The sequence below is a fragment of the Aureobasidium subglaciale genome (assembly GCF_000721755.1).
Source record: "Aureobasidium subglaciale EXF-2481 unplaced genomic scaffold scaffold_0, whole genome shotgun sequence".
Taxonomy (NCBI): Eukaryota; Fungi; Ascomycota; class Dothideomycetes; order Dothideales; family Saccotheciaceae; genus Aureobasidium; species Aureobasidium subglaciale.
In genome coordinates, this window is record NW_013566995.1 from 454,333 (window position 1) to 481,424 (window position 27,092).

The 27,092-nt window shown below is 49.7% G+C and overlaps 11 protein-coding genes across 11 annotated transcripts; 7 read left to right on the top strand and 4 right to left on the bottom strand.

The window, feature by feature from the left end:
- Positions 1–99: 99 nt before the first annotated feature.
- On the bottom strand, positions 100–2,048 carry AUEXF2481DRAFT_177 (uncharacterized protein; the record flags this gene model as incomplete). The annotated part of the gene is made up of 3 exons (XM_013493214.1): positions 100–1,622; positions 1,680–1,831; positions 1,888–2,048. The coding sequence occupies 3 exons, from the start codon at positions 2,046–2,048 to the stop codon at positions 100–102; spliced, it is 1,836 nt and encodes a 611-aa protein (XP_013348668.1).
- Positions 2,049–2,509: 461 nt separating this feature from the next.
- AUEXF2481DRAFT_123575 (uncharacterized protein) lies at positions 2,510–4,057 on the bottom strand. The gene is made up of 2 exons (XM_013493262.1): positions 2,933–4,057; positions 2,510–2,729 (listed from the first exon to the last, which is right to left on the bottom strand). Exon 1 carries the CDS (start codon positions 3,688–3,690, stop codon positions 3,007–3,009), a length of 684 nt encoding a protein of 227 aa, XP_013348716.1. The 5' UTR covers positions 3,691–4,057; the 3' UTR covers positions 2,510–2,729; positions 2,933–3,006.
- Positions 4,058–4,216: 159 nt separating this feature from the next.
- AUEXF2481DRAFT_75341 (uncharacterized protein) lies at positions 4,217–6,546 on the bottom strand (the record flags this gene model as incomplete). The annotated part of the gene is made up of 4 exons (XM_013493263.1): positions 6,460–6,546; positions 6,369–6,406; positions 6,219–6,306; positions 4,217–6,156 (listed from the first exon to the last, which is right to left on the bottom strand). Exons 1-4 carry the CDS (start codon positions 6,491–6,493, stop codon positions 4,217–4,219), a joined length of 2,100 nt encoding a protein of 699 aa, XP_013348717.1. The 5' UTR covers positions 6,494–6,546.
- Positions 6,547–6,673: 127 nt separating this feature from the next.
- AUEXF2481DRAFT_34424 (uncharacterized protein) lies at positions 6,674–9,452 on the top strand. The gene has a single exon (XM_013493264.1). The coding sequence runs from the start codon at positions 6,780–6,782 to the stop codon at positions 9,279–9,281; it is 2,502 nt and encodes an 833-aa protein (XP_013348718.1). The 5' UTR covers positions 6,674–6,779; the 3' UTR covers positions 9,282–9,452.
- A 207-nt stretch (positions 9,453–9,659) lies between these two features.
- AUEXF2481DRAFT_181 (glycoside hydrolase family 125 protein) lies at positions 9,660–12,126 on the top strand (the record flags this gene model as incomplete). The annotated part of the gene is made up of 3 exons (XM_013493219.1): positions 9,660–9,820; positions 9,870–11,227; positions 12,002–12,126. 3 exons carry the CDS (start codon positions 9,660–9,662, stop codon positions 12,124–12,126), a joined length of 1,644 nt encoding a protein of 547 aa, XP_013348673.1.
- Positions 12,127–12,247: 121 nt separating this feature from the next.
- AUEXF2481DRAFT_123878 (uncharacterized protein) lies at positions 12,248–13,675 on the top strand. Its single transcript, XM_013493266.1, has 3 exons — positions 12,248–12,270; positions 12,327–12,932; positions 12,983–13,675. Exons 2-3 carry the CDS (start codon positions 12,424–12,426, stop codon positions 13,569–13,571), a joined length of 1,098 nt encoding a protein of 365 aa, XP_013348720.1. The 5' UTR covers positions 12,248–12,270; positions 12,327–12,423; the 3' UTR covers positions 13,572–13,675.
- A 389-nt stretch (positions 13,676–14,064) lies between these two features.
- On the top strand, positions 14,065–14,664 carry AUEXF2481DRAFT_123843 (uncharacterized protein). The gene has a single exon (XM_013493267.1). It carries the CDS (start codon positions 14,168–14,170, stop codon positions 14,594–14,596), a length of 429 nt encoding a protein of 142 aa, XP_013348721.1. The 5' UTR covers positions 14,065–14,167; the 3' UTR covers positions 14,597–14,664.
- Positions 14,665–17,337: 2,673 nt separating this feature from the next.
- On the top strand, positions 17,338–18,426 carry AUEXF2481DRAFT_24574 (uncharacterized protein; the record flags this gene model as incomplete). Its single annotated transcript, XM_013493268.1, has 2 exons — positions 17,338–17,635; positions 17,696–18,426. 2 exons carry the CDS (start codon positions 17,338–17,340, stop codon positions 18,424–18,426), a joined length of 1,029 nt encoding a protein of 342 aa, XP_013348722.1.
- A 429-nt stretch (positions 18,427–18,855) lies between these two features.
- On the top strand, positions 18,856–21,401 carry AUEXF2481DRAFT_24575 (uncharacterized protein; the record flags this gene model as incomplete). Its single annotated transcript, XM_013493270.1, has 2 exons — positions 18,856–19,203; positions 19,260–21,401. The coding sequence occupies 2 exons, from the start codon at positions 18,856–18,858 to the stop codon at positions 21,399–21,401; spliced, it is 2,490 nt and encodes an 829-aa protein (XP_013348724.1).
- A 145-nt stretch (positions 21,402–21,546) lies between these two features.
- AUEXF2481DRAFT_34431 (uncharacterized protein) lies at positions 21,547–23,208 on the bottom strand. Its single transcript, XM_013493271.1, has 2 exons — positions 23,076–23,208; positions 21,547–22,992 (listed from the first exon to the last, which is right to left on the bottom strand). The coding sequence occupies exon 2, from the start codon at positions 22,724–22,726 to the stop codon at positions 21,554–21,556; it is 1,173 nt and encodes a 390-aa protein (XP_013348725.1). The 5' UTR covers positions 22,727–22,992; positions 23,076–23,208; the 3' UTR covers positions 21,547–21,553.
- Positions 23,209–23,439: 231 nt separating this feature from the next.
- Positions 23,440–26,865, top strand: AUEXF2481DRAFT_34432 (uncharacterized protein). Its single transcript, XM_013493273.1, has 2 exons — positions 23,440–25,106; positions 25,166–26,865. Exons 1-2 carry the CDS (start codon positions 23,547–23,549, stop codon positions 26,603–26,605), a joined length of 3,000 nt encoding a protein of 999 aa, XP_013348727.1. The 5' UTR covers positions 23,440–23,546; the 3' UTR covers positions 26,606–26,865.
- The last annotated feature ends 227 nt before the right edge of the window (positions 26,866–27,092 follow it).

Below are 27,092 nucleotides of genomic sequence, written 5' to 3' on the forward strand. Positions count from 1 at the left end.
GAAAAATAACGCCATCGCTGTGCAGGCAAAGAAAGTAAAAATCATCCATGCTCCAAAGAAGCCAGCTTCTTCATCTCCCCGGATGCTCATCGTCGTTAGTTATTCTTGTTGTGCGTCCCTTGTCTCCTTTGTTGGACTTGGATGTAACTCGAATGCAGAGTTCTCGCGTGTAGGACTCACACACTCGCTCAACCTTCTCTCAAACCACTCATTGGCAGGATTCAGAGATGAATTGCGTGTCGACAGTCGACTCTGTCGGTCTGCTCTTTCCAGAGCCAATCTCTCCGCTGCTTGATCCGCCGCCCTCGTTGCTCGATCCGAGGTGCCAGAAAATGTCTTTTTGTGCATGGGGATCATCGGCTTACTGCCATTGACCGAGTGTCTCGCGCTGAGACGGTTTGCTTTTGCCGGGCTGTGTGCTGATCCAGAGGCTTCCTCTTCATCTCTCTCCAAAGATGGTAATCTTTTTGGTGCTGGTGTTGCCCAGCTTCTTCTCTTCTTGCTTGTGAAAGTCCAGAATTTGAAACTGCCGAGAAATGTGCCGTCGGCGCCTGGTACGTGTTGCCATGGCTTTTCTCTCCATCCAAAGACGATGCAATCGACGGTGCCGGCGATTGTCACGCAGAATGTCGATAGAAGTCCTAGAATGGGGATGGGGTGTGCGGCGTATTTGTCGCTGTAGTTGAATGAATGGTAGACGAATGGAATGGTCCAGACCATGAGGTAGGTGATGGGATAGATGAATAGTAGGCGCAGTTGTCGTTGGATAGCTCGTCTTCTCTTCTTAAGCGGTGTGTCTGCTGAGATAAAATCCGTCTTGTCTCCACTCGTCATCTGATGCCCCTCTTCAATTGGTGCAAGGTTGACTGGAGAGGTTGCAACAGCAGTGGTCATATCTGCGGAGCTTCTCCAGGATGCAATGGTTGATACGGATGGTCTTTGCAGTTTCGCTTCTTGAGGCACTTGCAACAAATCGTGCTGGACGGTTCCATCGGCAAGGATGATAACGTGACTACTACGTCTCGAGTGGTTTGCTGATGGCAGTTTGAATCCTTCGGCTGAATCGTTCAAGGAAGTCGGCCATGTGGATTGACTACCTTGACTGGAGCTACATGTTGGAGCTTGACTGATCGAGGTGTTGCTATACGTGAGACCAGACAGATCTTGCAATTCACCAGCACCGGGACCTCTCTTCTTCGATATTCTCAGCTCTTGAGTCCCCTCTCCAGGCATGGTCCCGAGACTTGCCGCTCCGTAGCCGTTAGTACCAGTACTCGAATCTTTGTCGTCCTCCCGAGCAAAGATCTTGAAGCCTTGGCCAACATGAAGGTAGATTCGAAAGGCCACAAACATGATGTAAAGCCAAATGAGGTACCGAGGGATCCATTGCAACGCAAGTCGATACCAGTAGGGACGGATCGGTAAGGTGCAGAACGGACCTTGTGCAATGTATCCTTCACGCCCTCTGACGAAAGCAAGGACGGCACATAGGAACGGGAACACGAACCATCCTGCCATCACAGTATGTCGGAAACGGTAGAGGCCATCGTGGCCAAACACTTTACTACCAGTGTTGAATATCTGCAGATACATATGCAACGACATGATCAAGATCGCGTAGTCTGTCGAAGAGGGTCAGTGTTGTCCAAGCATGAGTTCCATGGTAACTTGACACATACCACAAGCTATGGTTGATGCCTGTAATAGAAATCCGAACCCTTGGCAGAATGACGAATGTGTGTCGATTGAGCCTCGACGCAGGGAAACACCAGAGAAGCTTATATACCATAGTGATTTGAAGAAGTCGGCCAAGACAAGATATAGAACCAAACTGCGAGTTGATTTAGCAAACCATTAAACTTCTTCTGGGACACTTCCCCAACTTACTTTCTCCTAAAGTTTCTTCTCATCATAAAGAACCAGTAAATTGTGATCAATGTGCCAATCACACTGGAACTCGATGAGATTGTGGCAACGATTCGAATTGCTCGACTCCATTCTGGTGAGATTACAGTCGAGGGATTTAGAAGGTGACCACCGAGACCCATATTGTTTGCACGTCGCTCCGGTCTAGTGAACAGCAGTTCACCGCGCGGTTCATGGGAAAGGTAGCGCTGTTTAAGAGATGTAGCAAGGGAGAAAAGGGTGCACCCATTCGAAGAGAATGATTGTTTAAGTCGATTGAAGTCATCTCCAATGGCCGTTGCCAAGTCCATTCTCTGTTTCCTAGATGGATGTGCCGATCAAGACTGTTTTGACCAAAAGTGCGAGTTGCTAAGTTACTGCCGTTCGAATTGAGCCGCTACAATCGCAACGGCATCAACGCTCAATAATCTTATGGCCGAAAAAGTACTCACAGACGACCTCGTTACTGTTCTAGACGACTCTACTGACCAATGTCTCCTGACTCGAATTAACATATAGGATCGAAGACGTTGGTGACACGAGCAAGAAGACAGACCAAGAGATGGACTAAGCAATTTGGACGTCTTGATAAGGAGCAGACCAGTCGCGTCTTGCATCCATCAATAAACACATTTCCATGCAGATACCGATCGGCAACAGAGATCCCGTTTGCAGTAAGCACAGAACAAAGGCAATAAAGGGGGAAAGACTAGAGCAAAGGAAAGAGAAAAAGAAGATTTGCCGAAAGCAACCTTAAGGGAGCTTAAAAGTCCCTATGTGAGACCATGTCCTGAGAACACCTGAAAGTCATGTAGGCATCTGCTCTGATCTTTCGTCAACCCGCAGTCTTCTACATGCCTCGGGAGCGTGCAGTGGTTGCGGGCGGTGCAAGAGGAATGTGTTCGTTCCCTTTTGAGAAACGTCATTGTTGGAAGGGAATCGTTGGTCAAACGGTTAATCATGCCGACCGCCCGTCTAGTCCCACATACCTCGTGAATCATGGATAAAAAGGTCTGAATCCACATACACGTGTGGCCGTTTGCATGAAATTCAGCCCTCGGGCTTTCAGCTTTTGGTGTCCGATATTTCCGGATATATGCCTCAGTCAAGTGACTGCGAGAGTGCAATAAGACTGAAACGCAAGTCACCGCCTCCAGCTTCAGCTTCTCGTTTGAGGAAGCTACGGACACCCATATCAAGAGCTTTGTCGCTCAAGACGTCGTCGTCGACAGTCAAGAGACCCCTGTCGAGGGGACCCTTGCGACGACCGTCCATTTCCCACAGGTGATTGTTGGCCGACTTGACAAAGCAGACGTAGTGCAGGTCAACATTGTCCTCTGCGGCAGGAGCGGAGGTATCGCCGCCAGTCGCGGCAGCTTGGTGGGCGCTTTCGAGAGCTTGTGACTCGTATAGCAGATCGGCGCGTTGAGCAGGCTTGAGATTGATGGCGTCTTGGAGAAGTGTTGCGAGGTCGGAATCGGGGGTGATGAAGTCGCGGGCGGCACCATTACTCACGGCATGGAGGACACCGATCAAGCCGCAAGCATTGCCAATCGTCTGTTTGTACCACACAACCTCCTCGTTTGGACCAGAGCCTTCGTACTCTGCCTTGTCGCCGTCCTCGCTGCGGCGGAAGGATTCATACGTGTCGCTGATTGGGAAGACCAGGAGTAGGGCGCTTGCCGGACGGGGCACGAAGGCGAGTAGTTCGGGTTCGTCAATACTGAAGACATCGTGAAAGGCGAGTTGCGACGAAAGTCCGAGCTTGTGTAGAAGGGCGCTCATGACTTCGGGATTGTTCTCTGCGCGCCATGTCAGTTATGCCACAGCCCAGCCCTTCCTCGAGCATCCAGACTCACCCAGCGGCACAAAGACTTTGGGCGCTGTCGACGCAGCTGATGCTGCCCCGTCACTACCCGCCTTCGATTGCTCAATCGACGCCATGGTTAGATCGTGAAAGTCTTGTCGTCCTTGATGATGTTGCGTACAACTGAAGACGAGCTTCGCCCTCCGCCATGTGATTGCGTCACATGATTGCCCATCAGGGTTGCATACCCCCATCAACCAATCACGACTGTCCTCTCACATGTCACCACCACATGAACCATAATTCATCCATTGATTTTGATCGAAGATATACATCAAACACTTTGTCAATCCGAGCATCCTTCCAACCTAGCGCCAGCGCTTTCGCCTATTTCTTCGAATCTACTAAAACTTAATTACTTCTTAGGATTAGCTATTGACATTTAGTCCCGACGAACGCCTGTTGATGCTACGCTAACCATTTCAACTACAAGACAACCTTCTTCTATCCTCGCTTGCTGGAGAAAAAGTGTCGCTTCTTCTTTTCCGGCTCTTTCTGGAGCTTCGAGCTGCTCTGTGCCGGAACTGGTGTCGCTGAGCCATTCGGCTGCTTGGAGTTCAGGCTCAGGTTGTTCATGGCTGCAGTGGGCGCTTGAGTCTGAACGACAGGCTTCAGCGGTGCTGCCTGCACTGGCCGCGGTGCTGGTGCTGGCTCACGCTCGAACAGATGAGCAGGGGCCTGTTTAGGTGCTTGTTCGGCAGGTATACCAAGCTTGCGTTTGTCCGTACTGAGATCTCCAACCTGACGGATGAAGAAGGCTGGGGTGAGCATGTGACTGGTCAACAGGAACACCTCTTTGTTGCTCTGCCGTGTCATGTCGTAACAAACTCGACTCTCCGAGTACGTTGCACCGCCTGCCATGAAAACAATCACTCTCTGCCGAGGTTCAGTAGTCGATGATTTCGCCTTTGCCCATGTTGGCTTAGCCGATCGTAGAGAAGTAGGCGCAGGACCAACATCAGCTTCACCAAGATCAATCGGCGGTTTTATGTAAGGGAATACTGTAGCGTCGACAGTGTTGGTCGTGTGGTTGGCCAGAAGTCTTTGAAGAGCCGTCTCAAAACGACTCAGGGCATATTCTTCTTGCACCAAGGTCGGTGGTGGTTTTTGAGGGAAAAGAGGGATAGGCGGAGGACGCGAATCTTTGAGGTTTCGGGATGTGCGTACTCCCAAGAGGCTGAAATTGTGCAACATCTCGGCATGTTGAGGCGGAAGTTGTGCATGAAGTAAAAGTTTGACGAGATCCGCCGGTAGAAGACCGTCCTTGTAGATGAGATAGAGCGCAATCAAACGTAGCCTGTCGGACGCTACGATCCCATCATCGTCGAGGGTCCGTACGACTTGATCCGTTATGTGTTTGGGCTTTCGATAGTCCTCGTCAAGACCAGTGGCTAGAATCTGCTCAACTGAAGCCATGTCTGGAAGCTTGTGACGTTGGAACAGATCCATACATTCTTGGGCCATACCAAGATGCAGTGAATAGGCGCCCTTCATCTCCTCGAACTGCGGGAGACCAGCCAACATGTCCTTGATTGTGTTCAGACCATTCATACCACTAGGATCACTCTCTTTGGTAAAGTGAGGATTCTCGTCTATGAATTTTTGAAAGTCACCCATCAACTTTTCGATAGTGTCTTTCATGTGTAGATGGCGATTTTCTGTCCAGATGCGATCTTTTTCCGAGATTTCATAATCCTTCTCCTCCTGCTTGGGGGTGCCTTGATTGACGATGGTCTTGTAAGTGATCTTGTCACCTTCGCGAATGGGTAGCAGATCATGAGCCATGGCCTGGTAGGTGAATTCATGGAGCAAAGGAGCAAGGACATCCATGGACCTGTCGGTAATGTATAGAGTCGCACGAGGACGATTGCTTGGTGGAGGAAAGTCCTTGTGGAAGTTTGCGTACAAGTTGAGCTCCTCCTGGACAAAACGAGCGAGGTGAGAGCACAGTACACTGGCTTCGTGGGTGGGAGTACGGGGACGGTAATATCTGATGTCGGGAAATTCGCCGAGGGCAACACACACGCCGACAATCTTTTGAGCGAGGTCTTCCATGTGCTGCCGGATCAGGTTGTTGCAGGCAGGGTGAAACAAGATTGGAAAGCTCCAAGGGTCGCGAAAGGTGACGAGATGGGATTCGCGAGGGAAGAAGTCGATGTTGAGGACGCGGAAGATGGTGATTTGATCGCGGGCGACGGAGGACTTGTCTATGCGGTCCTTCATGTGCGGTGGCAGTAGCGAGGTCCAGATGAGATTGGTCTTTCTATAGCGTCGGCGATCAAGGTCGGCCATGACACAGTCGACGATGTGGGAGTGAGGAGAGATGAGATAGATGGCATCGACATCAGGGTTCTTTGGGCGACGATCTTCGATCTTCTCAATGTCTACAGACAAGAGGGAGTCAGGGCTATGCAGGGAGTGGGGGCCATCAGGGGGGTATGGATACTGGTGATGTTTTCGGCCAAGATTTCGTCTTCGTGTAGGAGATTGTCGAGCAGCTTCTTGCTAGAGTCGTCGACAACCAAGACCTTCCACTATTGAAAGAGTGAGCATTCGAGTGGGACAAGCGGGGATGCGGTGGTGAAGGAGTGCGTACCTGGCCTTGGGTGGTGGAGCGGAGTACATTTAGAATGACTGTGGAAGTCTTGTCAGTGAGGGTGAGAATGTGCCGGCGAGGGTCGACATACTGTCGCGCTGGGCGTCTATGATCGAGACGCCCATACTGAGGAAGAGAGCGAGGGTTGTCGAGGTAGAGTGGAATGATTAGCTGCTCGATGCGGCATGGCCGATGCTTGACGCGACCTTGAAATGCGGAGAGTCGACTCGATGTGCCAAGACTGCCCGACATGCCCGACATGCCCGTCATGCCCGTCATAGTCTCTTCGCGCCTGCGCCTGAATAGCCAAAACGCCCGCGAGCTTTGTGGTAATTTTGAAAATTTCCATCTGTCCAACTCGTAACCCGGCCAATTTCTTTTGTCGCCAACCAGGGATAAGTGTGGGAGGTGATGCTCGCATCGACTCGCCAACCAGGCAGATCCGTCTTCCGTGCCTCGTCTGCTCTGCCCTCTCTCAACACCCCGACATGTCGCTTCTTTGGAACCACCCGCCACGTCAATAGACAATTTACCCTTTCCTACTCCCGGGACAAGAACCATGACTCCAACAACCGCAACGCCAGGAGGAGGGACGCTCCTACCAAAGGCCGACTCTCTTTTACCCGCAATGAACAGGCTCGCCCGAGGCTCAAGTTTATCGACGTCCTCAAAGGCCAACTGGATGCGCTCAAGCTGGAATTGAACGGCACTCCCATAGGTCAAGACCTCGAAAGCAAAGGCAAATTCAAGGATGTGTGGAAAGCCTTCACATCCGCCATCTTCGCTCCTGGCGACCAATCTTCCACCCAGCCTCTGGTTCTTGCCCGAAGGAAAGAACACCAAGCTCTTCGTGATGCTTGGTTCGAACGAGGTGTCAACGGCTTGAACGACCGCATTCGATATGCCTTTTACGACCACATCACCACCGCTCGCTTCACCCCCTCCGATATTCGCAACCAGAAGAATCTCGCCGATCTAAGATATCCCACTGAATGGTACCCCGCCACTCGCACCATGCACCGAACTATACATCTTCACGTTGGTCCTACCAATTCTGGCAAAACTTACCACGCCTTACAACGCCTGGAGCAAGCTGATTCGGGTGTCTATGCCGGTCCCCTGCGCCTGCTCGCTCACGAAGTCTACACAAGACTCAATGCAAAAGGCAAGAACTGCATGCTCATTACTGGAGAGGAAAAACGCGCTCCCAGTGATGATAGCCTGACCTCCGACCTGACCAGTTGTACTGTCGAAATGATGCCTCTCAACAAGGATGTCGATGTCGCAGTCATTGACGAAATCCAGATGATAGGCAATGCCGAGCGAGGTTGGGCCTGGACTCAAGCAGTACTCGGTGTCAAGGCTCGTGAAGTCCATCTGTGTGGTGAGACTCGCACCGTCCCCTTGATTCGGGAGCTGTGCGCTTCAATTGGAGAGAAGCTCGTCATTCACGAATATGAGCGTCTAAGTCCCTTGCATATGGCCGACAGGAGTTTGCGGGGCGATCTGAAAAAGCTGCGAAAGGGTGATTGTATCGTCAGTTTCAGTGTAATGGGCATTCATGCGCTCCGCAAGCAGATTGAACAATCTACTGGAAGAAAAGTCGCCACAGTATATGGTAGTTTACCACCGGAGACTAGAGCGCAACAGGCACGCCTGTTCAACGATCCTGACAACGACTACGACTATCTCGTTGCTAGTGATGCCATTGGTATGGGTCTGAATTTGAGCATCAAACGCGTCATCTTCGAGTCTTCGGCCAAGTTCAATGGTTTCCGTCAAAGCACCCTGGCTGTTCCGGACATCAAACAGATCGCAGGACGAGCAGGTCGTTTCAAGAGTGCTTATCAGGCCAACAAAGCTTCTGAGGAAGCCGTCGCACAAAGCCTTGCCGAGGTAAAGGGAGAATCAGAACCTGGCAAAGAGACCATAATTGAAGCTCCTGTCGCGGCCTCTCCCTCTCAAGATGTGCAGACATCGACCGACGCCGTCGAAACCGAGAAAAATCTCGATGCTGCGAAAGAGCCTACCACTTCTGAGGATTCAACGTTAGGCCTCGTGACTACGCTCGAAGATTTCGACTTTCCCGTGATCGCAAAGGCGATGACCACTGAACCCGAGCCTATTCGCTCTGCAGGAATCTTCCCTCCAGCAGCCATCGTCGAGAGTTTTGCCTCGTATTTCCCTCCCGGTACACCTTTCTCTTACATTCTTATGCGCCTGCATGAGCTTTCTCAGATGCATTCAAGGTTCCATCTCTGCGGCTTGAAAGATCAACTCTGGATAGCCGACCTGATTGAACCTATCCAAGGTTTGACTGTTACAGACCGCAATATCCTCTGCGCATGTCCTGCATCCAAGACTGATAAGGATCTAAACAAGAGATTGATCCCTGCTCTGGCTCGTTGCATCGAACAACAAAGTGGTGGTGCTCTTTTCGATATTGAAGAAATGCCTCTTGAGACATTGGAATTGGAAATGTCACCGAGCAGAGATTATCTCCGCCAGCTCGAGCAATTGCACAAAGCTGTTGTTGCTTATCTGTGGTTGAGTTATAGATTCGCCGGAATCTTTTCCACACGCCCGTTGGCTTTCCACGTCAAAGGACTTGTAGAAGAGAAGATTGAACACGTCCTTCATCAATTCTCTTTCACCGAGAACCAAAGGAGGAAGATCAAGGCAGCACGAGAGAAGGCATTGATGGAAGACTTCCGAAGAGAGTCTCTGCTCGATGTTGAAGGAGAAGATCAAGAAGCGACCGAGGACACGGATCAGCAAACCAGTGTAATTGCGGGAGGTGATTCATTCGCAGGAGAGACAGATCTCGAGATCATGGACGCAGCCGAGAGAGAATCGAACGACGAGTCTGCACAGGTTGTGGACTCGGATGATCTGGCGCCCAAAACAACATGACTTGGCTGCTGAGCACACATGGCGCGAAAAGTTATCTTGCATCATGTGTACAAACAAACATTGGTCCAAGGGATATAGACAGCATGTATTATAGTAATGAATAACGTCCAAATTAGAAGAATTCAAGTCGCAAACATGACGAGTTGCCAACTTGAGAGACGTTGGCTGCCGAGCCGCGGCGTTTGGCAACGCGGATACCTACGTAGCTTGTATTATGAGGGCGCAAGACGAAAGATATTTAGTCCTGTCACCAAAGATTACATGCAGAACAGTATGAGAGACTGAGTCCGACCTGTCGGCTTCTACTCTTTGGGGCATCCTCGACGCGCACACTCTCCATCTCCCTCTGGACCAGGCCTACCGAGCCGACCAGCAACCATGCTATCGCCTTTCGCTCTTTTGGCCTTCTCGACCGTCCTCCTCACTTCTGGACAGAAGGCGCACGCGAAAGATGCCCAAAGACCGCTGAAGAGTGCGCAGGAAAGGGCAAAGATACTCGCAGCATGTCCAGCATACGAGCACTATGCCAGGTTTCCACAGTACGTCGTCCATGGACCCTGGTGCACATTGTCACTGACCCATGGCCAGTCCACCCTTCTCCGAAGGTCCCATGGCGCTTCCCTTCCAGCGTCCTGCTCCCCTATGTCGAACCTTCGAGTCGGATCTAGTCGAAGACATTATTGAACACATGAACCAACACATGCTGGACAAGGATCTGGCTAGGATCTTTGAGAACGCCTTTCCCAACACACTGGACACCACAGTACGATGGCACGTCGATGGTACCGACAAGTCCACCCACAAGAGCAGCGATGGCGCATGGCAAGGTCCACAATCTTTCATCGTCACAGGAGACATCAATGCAGAGTGGCTTCGGGATTCGACAAACCAACTGGCGCAATATCAGAGGCTTGCCAACAAGGACAAGTCTATAGAGATGCTGATCCTCGGTGCAATCAATACCCAGGCCGAATATGTCATCGAATCGCCATATTGCAACGCCTTTCAACCACCGCCGCCCAGCCGTCTGGCTCCATCCAACAATGGCCAGGAGGACGTAGTACATCCAGCATACGAGCCTTCCAAGGTCTTTGAGTGCAAGTACGAGCTAGACTCGGTCGCCCATTTCCTGTCTTTGTCCAATCAATTCTACAACCACACAGGCTCCACTGCTTTCTTGACCCCAAGATGGTACACAGCTTTGGATACTTTGCTCGCCTTGCTGGATGAGCAGGCAAAACCCACCTTCAATGCAGAGACTGGTGTCTTCCAACATAATGAATACACTTTCAGACGCCGTACAGATGCTGGTACAGAAACGCTCAGCTTGTCTGGTAATGGAAATCCTCTGAACAACGGGACTGGCCTCGTCAGAAGTGCCTTTAGACCAAGCGATGACGCCACAATTCTTGGCTTTTTCATTCCTGCCAATGCCATGATGGCGGTTGAGCTGAAACGAGCTTCAACCATGTTGGTAAAGGCTGGTAAGCTCAAGCTTGCGGCAGATCTCAAGAAACGTGGTCAATTAATGGAGGAAGGTGTATGGGAGCACGGCGTAGTCTCGCACAAGAAGTACGGCTCCGTTTTTGCTTTCGAAGTTGATGGTTATGGTTCTTCGATCATAATGGATGATGCAAACTTGCCCTCGCTACTCGCACTACCACTTCTTGGTTTCGTGTCAAGGGACGACAAGACGTATCAAAACACGCGTCGGATGATACTTGAGAAGAATGGCAATCCATACTATCTTTCTGGCAAGGCATTCAAGGGAATTGGAGGTCCTCATATAGGACTGCAGAATGCCTGGCCTATGAGTTTGCTTGTACAAGCAATGACTTCGGATGACGATGAGGAGATTGAGGATGCGCTCTCTACCGTCAAACGCGTCAGTCATCTGGGTCTAGTACATGAAAGTATTCATGTTGAACGCGGAAGAGAGTATACTCGTAAGTTGTTGAATTGCTCGCGGTTGATCATCGCTAACTCGTCTTTCAGGTAGCTGGTTTGCTTGGGCTAACTCAGTCTTTGCTCAAACCATACTTGACGTTGCAGAAAGGAAGCCGCACATACTTTTTGGTTCAGGAGTAAAACCTTATATCGTCGAATAGACATGGACTTTATAATTCAGATGCAACGAGATGTTCAATACCAATTTTTTGATGATGAGTGATTTTGTGATTCAACGATGGAGGCTGAAATCGGCACGCTTTCCGATCTCCCGAGATGACCAACGAGTACACATCACAGGAGTACCACATTATTTGGTCGAATATAACAACAACAATCTTCCATCATCGCGAGTTGCGAGTTGCGACTCCCAGAATCTGACAGCACTATACTTAAGATTCCAAACTGGTCGCGCATTCGTCGCTGGATACGAATGGCACCTCAAGAAATACCCCTCCAAGACTATCGGCCTAAACACGATGACCGCACGGGGGATCCAACCGACATACAAATAAGCGACCTACACTCTCGTCCATTACTAAAGACTGGAAATCAATCAGATGAGCTCAACAATGATAATGATGAGGACGACAATTCCAGCGTACAGAGTTTCGAACTGTATACTCCCGACGAAGAGAAGGCTCTACTCAGGAAACTAGACACTCGGCTCGTGTTGTTCCTAGCACTTTTGTATATGCTCTCATTCTTGGATCGGTCAAGTACAGTTGCCAGTTGTTTGAGTGTCGAATTCGATTACTGACAATGAAGTACAGACATTGGTAATGCCAGAGTTGCGGGCATGTCCAAGAGCCTCGGGATCAGCTCTGGACAATTCGATTGGCTCCTCACTGGGTTCTACATATCCTACATCTGCTTCGAGTGGATGACTTTATTGTAAGTGACAGTTTCAGCCCTGAGTGCGATGGTTGTTGGACCCCTCAGAGTCCACATCATTTTTGGATGGGCAGGGTTTCCCTGTAAACTAATCACCCAACGATAAATTATTTTTACCATTATCCTGTGCTGGAGACGGCGATGAAATGAATGCCAAACTGGACACATCGGTAATGACTACGAGTACTGACTATAATATCATAGATACAAGGTATTCCCACCACATGCATATATATCGATATGCGTTCTGGCGTGGGGATGTCTCGCATCCTTGCAAAGTGTCAGCACAGGTTTCGCATCCATGTTGATCTTTAGAATATTGCTTGGAGTATCCGAAGCAGCTTTCGGGCCAGGAGTTCCATTTTACATGTCTTTCTTCTTCAAAAGGAATGAATTGGCCTTTAGGACTGGACTGTTCATCTCCGCTGCGCCTCTGGCTAGCAGTTTTGCAAGTGTGTTGGCATTTGCTATCGTGAATTTCGGCAAGAACACTGCGATCGAAAGCTGGCGACTCCTATTCATCATCGAGGGGTTTCCTAGCATTGTTGTCGCTGTGTGGGCTTGGTATGTGATACCAGATTCTCCCTCAACTTCACCATGGCTCTCGTCTAGAGAACGAAGAATAGCCACTCTGCGTTTGAGGAAACAAACGAATGCCTCTCAAGTCCACACAAGAGCGAAGAGATTCGACTGGACTGCAGTGCGGAATACTCTTTGCGATCCAAAGAGCTACTTGACCGCTGGCTGCTTCTTTTCCTTGAATGTAGCTTTCTCCTCGATGCCGGTGTTTGCCCCGATCATTATACAAAAGTAAGAATAGCAGACGTTTCGTCTTTGGATGTCGACTAATGAAAGTGTAGTATGGGATACTCGGTCATCCAAGCACAAGGCTTAGCTGCACCTCCACATCTTTTCGCTTTTGTAGTGGTGCTCGTCACCTCGGTCATCTCTGATCGGCTGCAATCTCGTTCTCTGCCCATCATCTTCCATGCGCTTTCGGCCATGGTCGGATACATGTTGCTCGCCCTGGCTCCCAGACTGCATCTATCCATCATAGCGCAATATCTGTGCCTCTTCCCTATTACCGCAGGCTTCTTCAGCGCAGTCACGACTGTCATCGTTTGGACTATCAACAATCAACAAAGCGAGGAAGGACGTGGAAGTAATGTTGCATTGCTGAATATCATTGGTCAGTTGGGGCCTCTTGTTGGAACACGACTGTATCCAGATTCCGATGCTCCGTTCTTTACCAAAGGACATGGCTTGTGTGCTGGTTTTATGGCATTGGTGGCTGTGCTGGCTACAGTTCTGAGACTTCTACTAGTCAGAGCAAACACATCTTTGCATGTAGCTCGGCTCTCATCGTCACCGCAAAAAGATGATGGTGCAGATAGACCACTAGTAGGAGTTTCTGGTCCTGCAGTAGGCGGTTTTGCATACATGCTATAAAAGTATGCCATCGGTCGAGTCAAACGAGAACGACACTGAATTCTACACACACATATGCAAAAGTCTCGTTTACAATCCAAGTCTCAACTGCCGGTTCGGCGCTTGGAGGTGTGCGAAGTCTAAAAAAGACACACGGATGATCGACGAATGATCCTAGGAGCAGATGAGTGAAGATCGAGAACAGATGCTTTGATTAGAACCGAGTCATCAGCTCGTCGTCTGCAAATCAGACCAATACCAACAGTGATTGCAGTCTTTGCAGTGTGATTGTACCATACCCCTGGGACATCCAACCTGCAAGAGGTTTTGAAGAGGTGAACTTTGGTTGAGACACAATATAGTATTATTGGACTCAGAGATTGTTCCTTGATTAAGCGACGTCGACCACATCTTTGCAAGTCCGAGACAAGGATTCCGACTGCACTTCTCGGAAGGCGGTGTGCGTTTATCGATATCGTCTTGTGATATCAGTTGCTTTTGGAGTGAAACCACATCTCTACCTGCATATCACCACTGCGGGAGTAAACTTTATGGGAAGATTCGCTGCTGCATGGGCAGGACTACACGCCGTTCTCGGATGAAGACGGCCAATCATCATGCATGACATCTGCATACCTGTTAGGCCGGACCCGAGCCATCAGCGGGGGTCCCACAGACTTGACGCCGAGGTAGAGGGCTACTCCGATCCGGTGCATCAATGTCATGGGCGTCAAGAGTCCTTCGTATGCCTCCGATCGAGGCGTCAACCTTGCCGGTCAATGACTAGGCTAAGGGATGATCTAACTTGCTTCCGACCAGGTTGGACATTTATCTTGAGGTATGACGTTGTTTCCGACATTGATTCTTCTTCTCACCAGGAATATAAACAAGACATGATCTCTTTATATGAACAAGCTCTGCGAGATCGAATGCGAGAGACCCAGGTTGTCATGCTAAGTGTGACGTCGCTTGAACAAGACCTTGTCATTTTCAAGTTCCATCGTGACACGCGTTATTCGACAATTAATTTATCTGAGCGGTCGTGATTGGCAAGTGGCCTGTGATCATGATTCCTGGGTATGCATTGCCGCCCTCGGAAGGGCCTTTGGCAGAGACAAGAGCAAAAGGCTTCTGGCAAGTATCATGAGTCGGGATTGTGAATATCTCTTGTTAGGGCTGTTTTAAGGAGATAGGTAGTCGGAATCAAGGCCAGCGTGTAGTGGTGTCACGGTCCTTGAGTGTTGAAGAGTTGCAGCCTGTTGTACAAAATGAATCACTGACTCATAAATGGCGCACTCTATTATCCTTCTGGTGGTGCTCGGACCTGTTAGTTGCTTAAGCGATTGTGCATGCTCCGAGTACGAGAAGAGGTGGAGAGTCCACACCCATAAGTCTTGTCCCGCCTCAACCGTCATCAGAGGCAGTCGCAAGCGGCCTTGTACAGCCACATGAAAACGGGGGACGGAGGAATGCAGCGTCAATTCTTTTGTAAGTAGGCCTGATGGCAAGTGCGATGCGGACGCGTGTATTCATAATTGCGGTGTGAATAGTGGATGCCCTACGCTACCTTACCCTTGAAGCGAACGGGAGAAAATAAGCAGAAAATCATTTCATGGGGTATAAACTCTGGATCAACCCGAAACAATCGTAATTTCAATACTTCCTCGCCCTGGAGTGTCACTCAACAAGTCGCAATTGCGATTCGTGTTTGAGACATTTTGACAGGAAACGGTTGCTTCGCGAGGACGACCTCTGAAACGAGCCTCTCGAGGGCTGGCGCAATGTAGCAAATTGGTCATCCTTGTGGAGAGCGTAGACTGCTATACCATTCAGCGGGAGATGATCTATATTGTCGTACTTGGAGTCGATTGTAGAAATGGTAACCGATATATGATCGTCGTCATGGTAAAGCCGTCAACCAAAGTTGATATTTCCACGTCTTGCTTAGATTCGCCTTGATCGCCATTCCCACCACGCGACTGTCGATCAAGACGTTGATGACGACTGCTAGAGGGAGATCCTGGTACCTGCAACTTTCTTGCATGGTCGGCGCATTGCAGCAGCACAACGAATTTACGCGACGTTCAGCAGATCAACGTGGCTAGGTGATACAAGATGTCGTTCGCTAGACTCGAGAGAAACCTGTATGATTACTTAGAGAGTCATCTCGGCAGCGAATGTGCGATCGCATCGAAACACAGGGCAACCGTTGTGTGCATGTGTGTGCACGCTGCGTTAAACTCCACAGCCATCATCTTAACCTAATTATGAAACTGACACCTGGAAGCGGAGAGGGGGCTGGTCGATCCTAGAGAGACGCCAGAAGACATGGATCGCTGTCGATCGCTCACGAGCCAAACACGCAGTAGAACTACTCTCGACCCTTGTCGCACACACACACATATCGACACCAATTGTTGTCGCTCCGGGATCTATCAAGGCTGACTCGATTAACATGCCAATGAAGATCTATGTGCAAGAGACATGAAGCGCCAATACCAAAGTCACACAGCACTATCATCACCAACCTCTTGAAGAGCACTGCCCTGATGAGGCGCACAATAATCTGCGGTTCAGAACTTACAAGGGCAGAATTATCAGGTCCCTGATTGGATCTTGGAGCCCGAGGGTGTGGACGTCTTCTCGCTCGACCTCTTGAGCATGGCCGTTGTTCTTTGTCCATAAGCGAAGCGGCAGAAGCCATACTTGCTGCATGTTCGTCGATCCCGCCAGTTTGACGCCTGGCGCAACATGCTAGTTTTCTGGAGGCGCTGTCTGTGTGCATGTTCATTGACACTTTGACTCGCTTGAAACCTACCAAACAATGCTTTCACCAGCACGAAGAGATGACCGTGCATAACCATTAAACTACAGCCATGCCGGAGTGATCTTCTCCTGATGGGTTCGGCTATCGTCCATCACTGATACGTCTAAAACGCCACAGGCCCTCCCGCAATGTGAAACCCATGGAAAGAAGAAGAGGCCCAAGCTACGTAAGCTTCGGACTCGCAACCAGCATCGTGTCTATTGGTGGATGCACGCATCAGGCTTGCAACCCTCGTGCGTGTGCTTTTATCATCATCATCATCATCATCATCATCATCTTTTTCCCAAAATCTATCTCATGCACGCCGCTTTTTGGGGAAGGGGCTTTGCTGAATACCATCGCATCGCCCAGGCAGATCGCACTTGGACCTTCTTTTCACTTTCATACCCTGAATAGAGTCCCTGCGCTTCCTCAAAAAACCTGTCGAGGTTAGAATAGATTAAAGACCAACCGCAGGGATCAACCTGCACGTCTGCCCGCCTAAAATCACTGACCAGCACGTACGAGATTCGCGTTGCCTCTGTGCTTCCGCCCGGATCTTGCCTTGCCCTTGTACTGCTGCCCGCTCCCCAGAAACAGACCAGGCTCTCTTATTCACCTTCTGTGCGCTAACCTTGCTGCTCCTTAGCCCCATACCCAGAGGGCAGCATCATTTCGTACCCTGTCAGTGCATTTCGTTGCCGGCGATGCTCATGTTTTGACATCTCTGGTCAACTTATCATCCTACTTCCTTCTTCTACATCAAGATCTACCCTCCTCTTTTGTTCTTGATCTATACATCAATACGTCTCCTGGTCGGGATTCTCTTCATAAAGCTTATTGCTCTCTGTCCTTCCGTTGTTGCCGAGCATCAAGGAATCCGTAAATCAACCTCCTCTCTCAAGACCTCGACTGGCGCGAACTACCCTTTACATACACTCACACATACAACCTTGGAGGTACACCTTTCGATCAAGAATCATGGAAGTCGCAGCCTACGCACCATACCGCCAACACACATTCCATCCGGACTTTCAATCGCATTACAGCCAGTATCCGGAATCTCGAGGTCAAATCTCTCATCCCGTCGCTGTGCATCCTGCTATGGTAAGTCAATATCAAGAGGTCAGGCGTGCGGGTCAGCGTCATGCGCCACAACAACACTCCACCCAAGCAACTTCATCGCAGGACGATATGAACAAGCCGTCCTTGCCATCAATTTCAAACCTCTTAGGCATAGCGGATGGAGACAGAACTTCACTTGCCGGTCAAGAGAGTGGTAAGTCCTTTTTCGAAGATTAACGAGTCCCGAGTATCAGTTTGCTAACGTTTCATTCAGGAAGTCCTCCACAACAGTCCCAAGCTCACTACTCGACTGCTCCGACAGAATCCTCATTTGGACAAGGCTATGTGACAGTGGCAGAACCAACAAACACGACCAGAGGTCCTCTTCCCCCTTCACCGCCGGCTTTGCGCTCAGACTCTGTAGTCGAAACCGCTCCAAGTCCTACCTTGATGACAGGTCAATCTTACTTGGTCGGATCATCACTAAACAATATGGAACCCCATCAACAAAGAGTAATGCCTATGAAGCGTCACTCCGTACCCATGCCTAACGGTGGGATGTATGCAACATCACCTTATGCGATGGCTGCCTACAATTCATCTCCAAGTGCGATGTCGACCAGTTCCTACTACTCGGCGGATGGCGTTTACGGTATGAATGGTGTCTATCAACAGAGACCACTACCTTCGAACTTTCCCCCCATCATGTCAGGACCTGTTATCGCAGGATCCACCGTCCCTGCTCCAAACATGTGGGAGCATCACCATTATATCGCTCCTTCCAACCAAGCAACATATCCGCAATCGCAGGATCGTTATGTCTGTCAGACTTGCAACAAAGCGTTCTCACGACCGAGCAGTTTGAAGATTCACAATTACAGCCACACTGGAGAAAAGCCTTTTAAATGCACGCAACCAGGCTGTGGAAAGGCATTCAGTGTTCGAAGTAACATGAAAAGGCATGAGAGAGGTTGCCATGCTGGATCGTCCAGTATCATGGCTTGATTGTTTGACTATACTTTCTTTTGTTTTAACCTTCTTCTGAACATCTTTTTGTGTTTTTCTTCTCTTGTTCATATGGAGGCTTGTCTGATACCACGGCCTGTTTTGGGTGAGATGGTCTGGTGGCGTATACTCGGGAATATGGGGTCTCAATAGACTTGAGGGAGAAGAGGGAGAGATCACGACGCAAGACGTCGAGACAGCAATTCTGTACACTAAGTCAATGAAATCGTCCAAGTGGCGAAGCACTCGATCAACCAAAGTCTGGCAGTATAAATTTGTTGTTTGAAAATTGAACGCCAGTCAACGGGAGGTGCGACGCCTAGGGTTTTCGCGTTTTGACTCGGCGAGACGCGACGTCAGAAAAGTTGCAAGCCCCAAATCACTCTCTCGTGGAGAGGAAATGTTGCGTACACACAATCAGCACGCGAAATGGGCACAAAAGCAGAGGTAGGAGGGCAGAATGCAGGACAAAAGCGCAATGGCAACTCGACGGATGCTGGAGGCTGGCGCAATAAACGACAAAAGACACAACGCGACGCTCGTACTTTGGCCGTACAGACGAGCTCGAAAGCTTTCAAGAATGGTGAAGTCGATGTCGGATCGTTCGTCAAGGCTCGCGAATATGAGATTCGAGCTCTCGAGGAAGGCATGGCTCGAGCCAGGAAGGGCTTGACACAGCGTGCCTTTCAACAAGTACCCAAGGACTTGAGGCGCAGGACGGCCAGTCACAATGCTAAGAGGGTGCCCAAAAGACTGCGCCGTCAAGCTGTGCGAGAGGTAGGCCACGAAGAAGGACGCCAGATCACACACGATGCTAACGTGTCTCCATATAGATGGCCGAAGATAATACCCCAACCGTCACATCTCGTCGTCGGAAACCCAGTGGTCACATGCGCCTTCGTATGAATACAGTCAATCGTCTGCGAACCCTTGGCCGTAAGAACAAACAGTCTCCTGTTCATGGCAGGTCCCTTACACCCAAGAAGAACAAGATCGCACTACCTCCTGTGCCAAAGGCAAAGTATCGAAAACGTCAGATACACAAAACATGGTTACCCACACACATGTTCCACGCAAAACGAGCCCACATGACACCACCTTCTCAACCCCTCTGGCGTTTCGCCTTGCCTTTGACATCAACTGTCAAAAGTTATCGCCCAACTCATCGTGCGAGTAAAGATCGTGGAGCTGTTGCTTGGGATTCAAGTTACATGTCTTGCATTTCTGTACATGGCAACCTACAGAGTATAGAGTCTCTTCTTCATGCCCTGAGTGTTGGTTCATCCGACACCGCATGGTCTTCAAGAGGTCAAAAGTGGAGACAAGGTTGTCGTATTTGGCAAGGTTGGCTCTATGAGCGTGACATGTACCCAACCCATCCAATTGCTCCTGCTACCATTATTTGGCGAGCAGAATCTAATACTGACGTCAAACAATCTCGTCAGATTATGATTCGTGTACACCCATCCGCTTTCGATCAACTCTGGAATCAGCTCATTCTGCTAGCAAAGATTGCCAAACCTCAATTGACCATTGAGGATTTGCGATTTGAGATTGGAAGTCTTGAGATGGTCGGTCCTGCTTCGGCAGAAGCATTAACGAGTGCCCTTTGGCCTGTGAAGTCCAGTCATGGAGATATCGGACCTGTCGAAAAGAACTGGCCAATGTTAGCACCAATTCAGAGTCCGTCCACTTTGCCTCACAACGCAATGATCACCTTCGACATCTCGGACCCTCGGCTACATCACCCACCTCAATCTACCCCTGTCTCTCACGCAACTCATAGCTCTCAACAACAACTTCTTGATCTGTTAACAGAATGGCCATTCGATACCACAAATTCAACAGCAGGAATCTTCGACCGCAAAAGAAGACAAGCATCATGCCGTGCTTTGTCAAGTCAAAAGAATGTAAATCGTCGCAAATCTGCTGCCACACCAGGAACCTATCCGGAGCCACTACCTCAGGATCCTCGCATTCCAATCATGGCATATCCATCACCTATTCAGTTCAGTCCCAAGCAAGGCACCCGAGACCGCGCATCGTGTTCATGGGTTGTACTGTTACCATGGAAAACTGTACCGACTGTTTGGCAGAGCCTAATGTATTATCCTGTCTCAACTGGCGGACAGGTAAGGATGGGTGGTTTGGACGAGCAACGTCAGGTCACCTTTGAGACCGGAGTGCCTTGGTTCCCTGGCGACTTTCCAGGCACGAAAGCAGGTGACGATTGGGAAGCTATGGAGAGTGCCAAAAGAAAGGCACAGTGGGAAGCGAAGCCCAAGGGCAAGAGAATCGAATGGGACAGCGTCAAATTGGGTACTGGCAGGAATGGAGAGATTGGCAATGGCTGGGCCTGCGACTGGGCTTATCTCTCGGATGGCATTGAGAATATGGACGATGACAGCACCACCGCAAGGATCCATCACATTGCTCCAACTCTTGCCCAGAGTCTAATTGGTGGTCAGACTGCTTCCTTCAAGCACCTTTCTCACGCCATCTCAACCGTCCGTATCACACTACTTGGTCGCGGAACACCTGAACCTTGCGCAAGAGTCTATCGATTGCCGAGCGAACATGGTCCAGACAAGGTGTCATTGAGAGATCAATGGCTCGCCCTGGATCCGATTCGAGCAAACTCTCGTACGCAAAAGAACAAACGTCAGCGAAGTCTGCCATCATCGGTTCTGAGGTCTGATTCATCGGCTACTATGCAGCAGCGACTAGCTGCAGACTTGGCACAGCCTCCTGACTCAGACGATCGCGACAATTGTCCAACGATCCCCGAGAGACAAGACCTTATTGGTTTCGTCACAAAAGGCGAGTTCAGCTTGACAGAAGGTAGAGGTGTTGCCATTGGCAGTGTCCTTGTCCAAAAGTTGATCAGGGACGCCGGTGATCAAGGATCATGCGTGTGCATTGTCAGAAATGCTGGAGAAACGATTGGCAGATTGGGAAGGTTGCAATTCGTATAGGCTCAGTCTCTCAAGCTTACGCGTCATCGCTCGACTCTTATTAATCGGGTTGCTATCCTATGTCTATATATGCTCTCGACCATGATTCCCAGTCACTGCCCATGTGTCCCATGCCGTGGTGACGCTCATTGAGGGACAGGTGCTCCTGCAATTCAATGAGGATTCTCGCGCTGTATACTGGCCTTTTCATTCAGATTGGACGAAATCTGGCGAGGAACGTTTGAAGGGGTTTTCCCGGGTGAAGTTCTGCGAACACGTGTAGGAGTCTGAGGCATTGCTGGAGTACGGCCAAGGTTTCCACCAAAGACATCAATTTCGCCCTCGCTCTCGTCTGCAATCAAGACATGTTCAAGCATTGTCGTATGATGTCTAGCTGAAGCATGTGGTTGCGGCGTTGAAGGTTGGAATTGGGGACCACGCAAAGATGGAGCAGTCTGTGGTATTTGCGTATGACGCGCAGACTGCAGCGTTTGAGGGGTCTCATAGGGCATCGGAGTTATCGAAGCGGCTCTTCTACGTCTTGGTGTTCTAGGACTTGTAGAGTTTCTTGCACTAATTAGATCAGAAGCATGCAACAAAGCTGCAAAAGGCGGCTGATCGCGTTCGCGGCCGGCCCAAGGGGTCGATTGAGTGGATTGGCTCTTGTGCGGCGAGTCGAGAAATCCGGCAGCAAGACGATAACGATTGAGATGAGATCGATTCTCACGAAGTCGCTCGCGATATAAAGAAATCCTGTCGTTCAAGGTGGCAATTTCGCTCTCCTGTTGTATGACCATTCGCTTATGTTGAGACACAAGTTGTTCAAGCTGGGCGTTTTGAGACCTGAGACTCTCTTTCTCCTGGGCCATCAGATTCCATACATCGACGTGAACATGACGAATGCTTGGATCGGCTTCCTGGCGCGCATGGGTCGTACGTGGTTCGATGGGCTCATTTGTGTTCAGAAGTTCAGTCTCGCGTTCGGCCATGTCCATTTCGACCTGAATTCGTTCCATCGCTTCAGTGCTCTCGATTGAAAGCATGTGATATTGCAACTTGTAATGTGCAGCATCGGTACGAGCCTCTTGCAGGAGAGGTACGAGACTCGATATGATTGTGCGCAGCTCATCAGGCTGTGCTTGTTGGATATGGCGCTCAGATAACACAACTGGTTCCGGTATAGGCGTGGAAGCTGATGATGGAGTCATACTGGCGGCGCGATCCATTGTTGGGCTCGTCAAGGACTGAGGAGTGATGGAGTTGGGCGCAAGCCCACAAGTAACTTGAGCCGAAGTCGAGGATTGGCCGAATCCTGGACCAGGCGTTAGTGGTGCGGTCGCATTCATGGTCAAGTGTGTTGATCTCGTCTTCAAATATTCCTTGAGCAGAAGCACGAGATATGTCGAGACCCGTTCTTGAGAATAGTATTTGATATGCTGTGCAATGCAAAAAGGACAACAAATGTGAAAGTAGACTTCCTCGTTGTGTACTCGAACGACGCGCAACGTGTGTGGATCGCGTTGAGTGGGCAACGTTGATGGCCCTATCAGAAACGCGTCATTGCTTCATGCGCGTAGGTCTAGAAAAACGAAGTCCTGGAGGGATATAGCCTCTGCGATTTGCTCGCAAGTCAGAGAGGGGCGTATACAGACAGATAGGACATGTACAGCCTTTTGGGCTCATTTGAATGCCTACCTTTCGAATTGCTTGATGGACTTTCCATCTCCGTCGCTATCGTTCTTTCTTATTTCCGGCAGACAGAGCTACCCCAGCACAGTGGAACTCGTAATTGTGGTATAAGCAAACACTCATCCATTATTGTGTTGTTTTCCCATATATGTTCTTGTTTCAGGAGAAATAACCCCGATTTTCTACGTGTATAGGATGTCGTTTCGTCATTTCTCACATAAACATGTCTGTGCTCCGTGGATGCAATGATGCATCCCTTTTTGGTTTTGGAGCAGGGTCCACGTTGGCGGGGCGTTCGAACGTTGTTAGGCGCCTCCCACTCCCATATCCAGGGGTTTCCAAATGTCCAAACAAAGTGCCGATATGGAATGAATCAACGTAGACATAGAATCTTCTTTTCTTCTGGATCGTCTCCAACCTACGTGACTTTTCCTCCCACCGGCTCCCCATAGACGCCTTGGGTCGCCATCAGCCACAATGGATCACTCAACCTCGGCCACTCCTCTCAAGTCCTCCTCAGGCATCCCAAAGTTTTCTTCCATCGCAAGACCATCGACTTCAAGGTTGCCTGCCCCTAACAGTGAACACAAGTCTGCATTGCCTTCCCCTACCAAACCTTCTGCTTTGGTAAAACCCTCGCCTGCAAAGAAGGCTCTCCCAAGACCACCATCATCTAGCACTGGCTTTAGATCAAGTATTTCTGGACCCTCTACTGGTATCATTCCACCCAGGACATCGTCACACCGTTCGACATACTCCATCTCGGATCGCTCTGTTACTACGGCCAAAAAGCCTGCTTCACGCCCAGTGTCGTATATTGCACAATCTCGAAGGCCTGTTTCTAGCTTCATCACGACCAACCAACAGGAGGATCTAAATGATCAACTAGGTTCTCTTGATGGATTTCGTAGTGCTTCACGTGCCGCTTCAAGGCAAGGCAATCATGATAATGAAGACTTTGATGACGTCCCGACCACCCCAAATACGAAAAGAGCAGCTCGACTATCATTGTCAGATCGGACTATGGAGAGTCTTTCGCGACTTCCTGAAACCCCAGGGACTGACAGGCGAAGATCAAGCTTCTTTGCGCCTCAAAGTCCTATGGGTCCACCATCACGTCCGGCTTCTGCTCTGAGCAACGACGAGACTCGAGAAATGACGCTTCCCAAGCCTACTGGTAAGATCGTTTCTCCAACCAAACGAACTTCTGCCATGGTCCCTCCATCGACAGAAATGCCTACCAAGTATTCTACCCCAAGAGCGCCCTCTTCGATCGGCATAGCACCTTCTAGATTGAGCCGTCCTGCTTCAGTAGCAGGAAAATCTGCTATAGGTAGCAGCACGCCCAAACCTCCCACGGCGAAGCCGCTCCAACGCACGAGTAGTCTTCGTCAGCCAGGAGCAGGGATCAGCTCTACTCCCAGACCTAGGCCAACAACAAGTGTTTCGACTCCGGCGATAAGAACAAGACCGACGCCTGCTACAATTGTAAAAGTCGCACCTCCGAAAGAATCACAGACACCTTCCGAGAAGCCGGCCAATTCTTCCGCGGCACTTAGGGATCAAATAGCGAAAGCAAAAGCCGCTAAGAAGGCACCAAGTACATTGAAGGGACAGTCAGTCTCCAATGATTTCGATCCCTTTGCGGATCCGTTCAATACGAGACCTAAGAACGGCAATGGTCTTTTACGCAAAAGGATAGAAGCCGCTCGCGGTGATGGTCGTTTGAACATTGCGGGAATGAGCCTCAAACAAATTCCAGACGAAGTCTTGAACATGTATGATCAGCAAGAGGGCAACAGTTTAAATTGGAGTCAGATGACGGATCTTGTTCGCTTTGTAGCGGCGGATAATGAACTCGAGATCATCTCTGATGATATCTTCCCGGACATCACGACTGAGTCGGCAATGAATGATGAGAAAGAAGTCAAGGGATTGCAATTTCGCAGCGTTGAGATGGTTGATTTTCACGGAAATAGTCTTCAGACAGTGCCTGCTGGTCTGCGCTGGTTGGAGAGGCTGACTGTCCTGAACCTGGTGAGTCTTGTCATGCTCACGAATATCCTACATCTTCCATGGTACTTACGATTCTTCAGTCTCACAACAAATTGGGCAATGCCATCTTCGACACAATCGGTCAGCTCGAGACTTTGAGTGAACTCAGATTGGGCAACAACAACTTGACTGGGTATCTTCCTCAGACAATAGGACGCTTGAACAGCCTCAGAATACTGGAACTGCAACACAATAAGCTTCTTAGTCTCCCAGATGGCTTACGCGAACTTGTTGACTTGCAAATCCTCAACGTCGCTGGGAACCAACTCACCGGGCTTCCTATGGATGTTTTGGAGACATTGCCTATTATACACCTCAACGCTTCAAATAATGCCATGGTCGGCGCTCTGTTTCCCTTCAGCGTGTCAGGGCTTGCCAAACTCGAGTATCTGGATGTTGCAAACAATTCACTAGCTTCGCTTGCGTTCTCTGAGAATCTGTCATTACCCGCGATCAAATCCATCAACATGGCAAGCAATAGAATAGTTGCACTACCAGACATGTCTGGCTGGAAGGATCTAATAACTCTAGCTGCTGCTGACAACAAAATCTCCGTGCTACCTCAGGGTTTCACAAGTTTGAAACACCTCAAACAGGCCGATTTGACAGGCAATGAACTCAGCAAACTTCACGACAACATTGGTCTTATGGACTCTCTGGATGTACTGAAAGTGGCTGCGAATCCTCTTCGAGAGCGTAAACTCTTGAACATGTCCACCGAAGAGCTCAAACGTAACTTGGCTCAACGTCTGAGTACACCGGGTCAAGGGGATAAGGGTGATGGATTTGAAGATGAGGGGATCGACATTCAATCACCGCATGATTCCGGCTCACAATGGGGAGTCGTTTCCGGAACGCTCGATCTCCGCGAAAGAAAACTTGTGGACGACGATGCCGACGTGCTTCGATCAATATTCGGGACCGAAGATGTCCGCGAACTGAAACTGGCCAAAAACAATTTCGTCACAATACCGTTCGAAATCTCTTTGGCTCAAAATCTCAGGATCTTGGACATGTCAAATTGTTCGCTCGGAGACAAGTATTTGAGTGAAGTCCTGACTTTACAAGCTCTTCAGGAACTGTTCTTGGGAAGCAACAAGATCTCAACTTGGGAACCACTCTTAAGTTTGTTGCACGCGCCACGTCTTTCTTATCTGGACATGTCAAACAACAGACTGATTGGATCAGTCCCTCGTGTCCGAGAATCTTTTCCAGAGTTGAAAGTGCTACATGCTGGGAGCAACAGAATTGATGCGGTCTCTGATGAGGCTCTTGCAGGTCTGCAGTCAGCTGATCTTGCAGATAACAACATTGGCTACATGCCTCCGGAGATCGGCCTATTGTGGGATCAAGGTCTAAAGGGACTGAGTATTGGTGGCAACGTTTTTCGCGTACCTTCACATCGAGTTCTCGAAAAGGGAACGGAAGCTACCATGATGTGGCTCAGAGATAAGATTCCACAGGATGATGAAACATTTTGAGACGAGAGGAGACGAGTAGTGGGATGACAATGTCTGCTGGCAGAGGGTCGTCTAGATTGGGTCATGCAATAGTGTGTGGCTGAGTGTCGGATATTTTTCTGACTTGTAGACTTTTTCGTATTCGTCTTTTCTATTCTTCAATTGTCTCGTTCGTTTTATGTCGATTGGAAGTATGTGACCGTGGTGAGTGAGTACAAGACTCTCGAGATCCTCTTAGCGGGTTACACAGGAAATCAAGAAAGCATTCCACCCTTCCGTAACTGTGTTTCGAGAATGAGCTGTCGTTCTCGACTCTTCGATGAACGAATGAACGAGCCAGACTGCGCAAGCAATACTCGTGGACGGCATCAAGGTACTCCTACGCATCAGAGGGTCGAGGTCGAGACGTTGGAAAGTGAGGCCCGTGCACTGCCTTGGCGCACCACAGCCTAAGCGACAAATCCAAGTTTTGCACGGGTGGAATTCGAACTTTTCTCCTTTGACGACG

What these genes read in the sequence shown, in the direction of transcription:
- AUEXF2481DRAFT_123575 (XM_013493262.1), bottom strand. Translation starts at nt 3,690, where the DNA reads ATGAGCGCCCTTCTACACAAGCTCGGACTTTCGTCGCAACTCGCCTTT.
- AUEXF2481DRAFT_34424 (XM_013493264.1), top strand. Translation starts at nt 6,780, where the DNA reads ATGCTCGCATCGACTCGCCAACCAGGCAGATCCGTCTTCCGTGCCTCG.
- AUEXF2481DRAFT_123878 (XM_013493266.1), top strand. Translation starts at nt 12,424, where the DNA reads ATGTTGATCTTTAGAATATTGCTTGGAGTATCCGAAGCAGCTTTCGGG. An exon ending in GCCCCGATCATTATACAAAA is followed by an intron (nt 12,933 to 12,982) that starts GTAAGAATAGCA and finishes ATGAAAGTGTAG; the next exon opens with TATGGGATACTCGGTCATCC.
- AUEXF2481DRAFT_123843 (XM_013493267.1), top strand. Translation starts at nt 14,168, where the DNA reads ATGCATGACATCTGCATACCTGTTAGGCCGGACCCGAGCCATCAGCGG.
- AUEXF2481DRAFT_34431 (XM_013493271.1), bottom strand. Translation starts at nt 22,726, where the DNA reads ATGAATGCGACCGCACCACTAACGCCTGGTCCAGGATTCGGCCAATCC.
- AUEXF2481DRAFT_34432 (XM_013493273.1), top strand. Translation starts at nt 23,547, where the DNA reads ATGGATCACTCAACCTCGGCCACTCCTCTCAAGTCCTCCTCAGGCATC. An exon ending in GGCTGACTGTCCTGAACCTG is followed by an intron (nt 25,107 to 25,165) that starts GTGAGTCTTGTC and finishes ACGATTCTTCAG; the next exon opens with TCTCACAACAAATTGGGCAA.